The 6,630-nt window shown below is 45.2% G+C and overlaps 1 protein-coding gene across 3 annotated transcripts; it reads left to right on the top strand.

Annotated features, from left to right (window-relative positions):
• Nucleotides 1-550: 550 nt before the first annotated feature.
• Nucleotides 551-6,630, top strand: EIF1AD (eukaryotic translation initiation factor 1A domain containing). Of its 3 annotated transcripts, XR_014493843.1 has the most exons (8): nt 551-613; nt 1,378-1,469; nt 2,450-2,612; nt 3,084-3,192; nt 4,241-4,349; nt 4,881-4,934; nt 5,844-6,069; nt 6,340-6,630. XR_014493843.1 is itself a non-coding variant. In XM_083374289.1 (7 exons), exons 3-7 carry the CDS (start codon nt 2,526-2,528, stop codon nt 5,986-5,988), a joined length of 504 nt encoding a protein of 167 aa, XP_083230415.1. In that variant the 5' UTR covers nt 551-613; nt 1,378-1,469; nt 2,450-2,525; the 3' UTR covers nt 5,989-6,091. The 3 variants fall into 3 exon arrangements, 2 of the variants coding, with proteins under 2 accessions (XP_083230415.1, XP_083230416.1); XM_083374289.1 differs by lacking the exon at nt 6,340-6,630 and having other exon boundaries at nt 5,844-6,091; XM_083374290.1 differs by lacking the exons at nt 551-613; nt 6,340-6,630 and having other exon boundaries at nt 1,052-1,469; nt 5,844-6,091.

The following is a 6,630-nucleotide window of genomic DNA, read 5'->3' as shown; positions in this document are numbered from 1 at the left end:
CCTCCAAGGTCCCTTCCAGCTCTATTCTATTCTATTGGACTATATGATGCAAACATAATGTGCATCCAAATTATGTGACAGGTGATGTTAGTTCAAAGCATTTAAAAGTTTATCACATAACCTATGCATAAGAATCTGATCTACTAGCAGGTCAAGCCAATTGGTGCTAGATAAGGATCAATGGAATTAGTGGCTTATAGTTTAAGGCAATATTTGTCAACATGCTTTAAGAATGTAGACCAATTCCACAGCTGGCTGGGGAATTCTAGGAGTTGAAGTCCACCCATCTTAAAGTATGCTGGCTGGGGAATTCTGGGAGTTGAAGTCCAGCCATCTTAAAATGGCCCAGAAATACTGCCTCTGAGGCTCTGGTCAGCCACCTCAGAAAGGACCACTCTGTAACTGCAATTCCGCTCCTACTCAGACCCCGAGCAGCACGTATTAGCAACTGCCTGGCGTACTCCACCCCAGGCGGAACGACTCGCCACGCAGCCCTGCGGCCCGGCAGGATCGATTAGGCCGATGTACCCGGAAGTAGGTCCCTCAGAACCGGAAGTCGGAAGTCACGCTTCTCTTATTTCGGAGAAGAGGCGAGCTGGTGGTCCCTAAGCAGGTATTGTGGGCAGAGCCGGGCCGGGGGGGCTCTGGGCGGGGGTGGGCTTCCACGGGGATGGCGGGTGGGGGTCCGCAGGGCTAATGGCCGCCCGTGAGCCGGCTTGGAAGCCGAGGAGGCCCAGGGCAGGCTAAGGATATGGGAAAGGGCTCTTTCGCTGTGCCTGTGGGACTCGCTGCTACTTGATGTGGCCTGTCTGGAGTCGGGATGGTCGGATTATTAGGAGAGTTCGGGGGCCCATGACCGTGAGGAAGGGGAGCTTGCCTTCTTCTCGTGTTCTTATCCTTCTTTGTTGTTCTTTGTTAACGAATTCTAACAAATAGCTAATAACTTCTAACCCTAACCTAATGGTTAATTTGTTATTTGCTGATTCGTTATTCTTTGTTAATTTGCTAACCCATGTAATGTGGCTGTACTATCATTACTCATCCTCCTTGCTCCCCATTTTAGTGGCGTTATTATTTTTATTATTATGTTGTTGTTGTTGCTTTCCATAGACACTCTTTTGTGGCAGACAAATTCCTCGCGTGCCTAATCACACTTGGCCAAATAAAGGATTCAGCTCAATTCGTTTGTTAATACATTCTGTGATGCTTTTATTCATGTACTCTTAGGTTATGCAAAAATGGTACAAAAATGTGGAAAATGGCATAAATGGAACAACGAATCAACGTAGATACTGAGTTGGGATTTTTAAAAAATAACGGTTAAGGGGAAATAACATGTCTTAACAATTAAGGCTTTAAAAAAATCTCATCTCCCAGCTCCTTCAGAAGTGTGAATGACCCAAGGAGTGAAATCAGCACTGGATCCACACTCTTCCATCTGCAGGAACGTTGGCTGGCCGTGGAAACAGGTCGGTCTCTTGCAACTACAAGCTTTAAATTTCTGGGAGTCTACTTCTGCGAAGATCTGACCTGGAAAGTTAATACAACCTAGGTGGCTAGAAAGGCCCAACAGAGGCTTCACTTTCTCAGGGTCTAGCGGAAGAATAGGGTAGAACAACGGCTAATGACCCTCTTTTACCGGTCTACTATAGAGAGCGTCCTCTCGTATGGTATTGTGGTTTGGTATGCTGGTCTGACAGCCACAGGTAGGAAAGCATTACAGAGGGTGGTGAGCTCAGCACAAGACATTGTGCGCTATCCCCTGACACCACTGGATGACCTCGCCAGGGCTCGTTGCCTTGGAAGAGTGAGGAAAATTCTCAGGGATGACTCACACCCTGGATGGTATCTCTTTACTCTCCTACCATCAGGTAGGAGATATAGGAGTATAGCCAGCCGCACCAACAGGCTGAAAAACAGCTTTTATCCATGGGCTGTTAGGCTTTTGAATGGGAAATAATTTTTATAAACTTTATGCAGAATTGACTTGCGAGGCCGGTGTGTGGTGCAATTAGCTCAGATGGTGTAACAAGATGGTGGGTTTGTCGTCACTGTGAGTTGGGTGCGGGGCACGAAGGGAGGCTCAGCTAATCTCAATGTATACACGGTTGTACTTTGACAATAAAGGTTCATTAATGAAGGAATATCTACAGGTAGTCCTTGACATATGACTAAAATGGAGCCCAAAATTTCCATTGCTAAGCAAGACAGTTGTTAAGTGAATTTTGCCCCATTTTGTGACCTTTCTTGCCACGATTGTTAAGTGAATCTGGCTTCCCCATTGATTTTGCTTGTCAGAAGGTGGCAAAAAGGGGAATATATGATCCCAGGACGCTGCAGCTGTTATAAATACGAGTCATTTTGGGTAGTCAGCTCTCTGCAGGCCAAGGGTCCAAAGCTGTTTGCTTTCTCCGTTTTGAGAGTTAATTTTTTTAATGGCTTTTTGCAGCATTCAACATTGTGGACACATCCTGGAAGCAATTCATCTCAGTACAGGAACTGTTTACAGTGGTTAACAGAGCATCATGTCCCAGGCGACCAAGCGCAAACATGTGGTCAAAGAAGTGTTAGAGGAATGTGTGGTTCCTTCAGAGAGACAGCAGATTGTCCGGGTAAGACTGGTTAAACTAATCTAATTAGCCTGAATCGAAGTTTATGTGGACCTCCAGTGTCGAGCAAGGGTGTCAAACTGCTGGCCCGTAGGCCGGATACATCACGAGGAAACTGCACCCAACCCAATTGCCGGCAATGGGGAAAAAGTTTCGATACGTTGCACGAGATCACGTGACGTCGCGGGTTTGACATGTCCGGTCTAGAGGCTGCGCAAGAGCACACGACATTCTCCCACCGCCTCTAAAAATTGTGTAAGAATTGGGTGTGCTTTCAAGAATAGTTGTGGTCTGGTGTTGTTGAATGTTGGTGTATTGCCCAAAACATTGTGGCATGTCCATCTTGACACATGTGTCATAACTTCATTATCACTGGTCTAGCTGGTAGCTCAGTGTGTTGTGCAAACAGAGACCAGTTTCAGATTAAGCCAGAAAACTCTGAATCTTACCGGCAACTTTGCTCTGTTCCTCCAGGTGCTCGGCACCCCAGGAAACAACCTCCATGAAGTGGAGACCCCTGAGAGAACACGGTTCCTGGTCAGCATGCCCACCAAGTTCCGTAAGAACATTTGGATCAAGAGAGGTGAGTGGCCGGGGATCTTTGCATTTGCAAGAGGGAAAACGGCCTTCCTCTTTTCCCTCTTCCCCCTATCGCAGTGCTCTATCCTTCCCTCCCTCCCTCCAGGACAGTGGTGGCGAACCTATGGCACCACTGTGGGCACGCGCACCGTCGCCCCAGTCCTAGTCCTTCAACTGGGTTTTATAAAACTTTTTTGTTTTAGGCCTCCGCTGCTGTGTGGGGAAAAAAGTAATTCTATTAATAACAAAACAGTTAACGGAAGAAACAATGATAATGAACATATATAAAGGCAATAACAATTGTGAACAAAAATAAGAGAAAGACAAGACTGAAATTCCAAATCCTTCTGTTAACTGTTACCATAATCAACTCGGAGAAAATTCATCATGATTTCCATCCCAAATCATCCCAAATAAATGGCGAGGGTCCGGGATATTTGAGGGAACACCTGCTGCCAGCATCAAGTTCCCTTCGTCCAGTGCGCTCCCACAAGGAGGGTCTCCTCAGGGTGCCGCCGTTAAAGACTGCCGGCGGGTAACACCCAGGGGTAGGGCCTTCTCAGTGGGTGCGCCTGCCCTGTGGAACCAGCTGCCTGCGGAGCTTAGGACTGCCCCCAACCTCCGTTCATTCCGCCGGGACCTGAAGACCTGGCTCTTCGAGCTCTCTGGCCCAGGCTGAGAATTTTTTAATTTTAGTTTTAATTGGGTTTTAATTTTCTCAGGGTTCTATTTAATCTTTTTAAATTTGTTTTAACGTTTGTATTGACTTTCTTTTAAATGCCCTGTAAACCGCCCTGAGTCCTTCGGGAAAGGGCGATATATAAATCTAAATAAATAAAAATAAAAAATAAATAAAAATATTAATCCTAATTGCTCTCAGATCAAATATCCACATTTGTTTATACCATCTCTTATCAATTGCTGATTGAACGAATACAATCAGTCCAATCTCCAAAGCCAATCTGTCTTTCCCCCCTTAAAAAAACACACAGGTAAAATTGTTCCTCAGTTAGGTGTATTAAGTCCATTTCCCACTCTCCTTCAAACTTCAGGAGATTTCTTACTGGTTGATCCCATCGAAGAAGGAGAGAAAGTGAAAGCAGAAATCAGTGTTGTCCTCTACAAGGACCACGTTCGGTACCTTAAGAAGGAAGGATATTGGTGGGTATCTATGCTTTGTAAGATGTCCGGATTTGCCTTGTTGAGGAGAGGGGCAGCATTTTTAATTTTTTGTATTCATGGTTTTAATTGCCCTGTAAACCGCCCTGAGTCCTACGGGAATAGGGCGGTATACAAATCCAATAAAATAAATAAATAAATATCAATTTAATAAAAAATAAAGAAAGAGAGCGCAAGAGAGCGGTAATGTTCCGGAGGGAAGGAGAGGAAATAGCTCATGCGCCCATTTTCCTCACGGCACCTTTGATTTAGCAGAAGGAGCTGCTTTTCTGGGATCGAATATGCTTTCCTAATCGATTTTATCAAGGAACAGAACAGAATAACGGAGTAGAAAGGGACCTGGGAGGTCTTCTAGTCCAATTCCCTGCTTAAGCAGGAAACCTTTTAAAAAAAAAGGAGTATAATCTTCACCACAGCTTCTCGGTTTGGGACATGGAAATTCTGAAGGGTGAAACCGTTTTTACAAACTATCCTACGACATTACGTTGACGCTCTTGTTTTTTCCCCTTGCAGGCCTGACGCTTTCTTGGGGGACGTAAAAGGAACCCGGAGCAATGCTAAAGAAAGGTAAAGGTGGACAAGATGGGGATGAGAGCTAGTTAGGGGCAGTGGTTAAGATGGGGGTCTAGAAACTAGGAGACAGGGAGTTCTAGTCCCACCTTAGGCATGGAAGCCAGCTAGGTGACTTTGGGCCATTCACTGGGAGTCGGTGAGCGCTAATCTTGCCTTAGGCATGAAAACCGACTTGTTGACTTTGGGCCGGTCTCTTTCTCAGCCCATCCCACCTCACAGGGTTGTCGTTATGGGGGAAATAGGAAGGAATGTATGTTCACTGCCTTTTGTGGTTTATAAAGTAATAAAGGCAGGATAAAAATTCCAGTGTAAATAACGCGGGAGATCTGGACACCTGTGGGAATGGCTTTTCTAAGGCACTTGCCCAGAAGAGAAGAAATTGCTGAAAACTATTATCAATATTTTACGTTAAGATTTTGAGAAAAAAAAAGTCCCTTCAGGCTTCAGGAGATGATCTTGGCATTTAAAACAACGAAGCAATACCAAGTTTTATTTCAAATGTTGATGCCCAATTGTTTAAAAGCCCTAAACCTCCATTGGTGGATTTCTGATTACGATGATCTTATTACAATATTAATCGTAATCTAAAGTAGTTTTTACCAATCCTGCCATTTCACTCCGTTGCCTAAGCTGTGGGGAAAATGTGGCAGAAGGTTGCCTGTTTTAATTGGCTTTTGCTCTCAAAAGTTATTAAAACCTTAAAAAACAATACGCCAGACGGCTAAAATGATGGTTAACATCGTTGGCTTTAAAATCAAACATGTTAAACTTTTTCGCCTGAATTCTAATTTGATGCAATTTAGTTAGCTCAGTTAAAAGTTTGATAGAAATAATTAAAATTGAATGTTTGAAGCTTCCATCCCCCCAAGAACCTTTTTTTTTAAAAAAACATCTGTCTACTAGGGAGGGCTTAGAAAGCACCCCTCAGTCTTCTGGGGAACAGGACTCTGAAGATGACGACACCGACTTGTTTGTGAACACAAACCGAATAACCTACGACTTTATGGAGAGCGAGGAGAGCAGCGACTCGGAGGAAGAAGAAAAATAACCACCAGCCTTACGGAGCAGACCAAGCCAGCCCGGAATCCTGGTCTAACCCAGAAGGAACGTGGCTCGGATCTCTGCCAAAGTGAGCATGGACTACTAAGAAGGGGGTCCCTTTAGGGCAGGGGTCTCCAAATGCGGCAACCTGGAAGACTTGTGGGCTCCATGGCGGTCCACGGCTGGCTGGGGAATTCTGGAGTTGTGAGTCCACAAGTCTTCAAGTTGCCACGTTTGGAGACACCCCCTCACCCCCCCCTGCTTTGGGGGTTCAGGAGCCCCAGTTCTCTGGTGAATTTATCATCAGAAGGGCTGTAGTTAAAATTCGCTGCTTCAGTTTTTGCTTTTTCCTTCTCAGGGTTTTGAGAATGGGTTACTCCAATTCCCACAAACTGCTGCCCCGAATTTTTTTTTTTTCACTCCTGGGGCAGTAGTTTTCCTGTTTGGGGTTTGAATGCTTCCATTTTAAGTGCTGGAGGCAGCTGGGTGAAGATCCGCAGCCTGTTGCAGATCAAGGAGGAAGCTGCTCCTCGTTTAGAGCATTGGCTTCCCTCTGCTGGGTACCTGGCCTCTACTCTTAATTTGCTCAGTTTCTCTTGCCTTTGTTTAATAAAAGCATCCTCCAAGTGCAGCGAGTGTTGAATCCGTG

The sequence above is a fragment of the Vipera ursinii genome, assembly GCF_947247035.1.
Source record: "Vipera ursinii genome assembly, chromosome: 15".
NCBI lineage: Eukaryota > Metazoa > Chordata > Lepidosauria > Squamata > Viperidae > Vipera > Vipera ursinii.
This window is presented reverse-complemented; position numbering and strand designations above follow the sequence as displayed.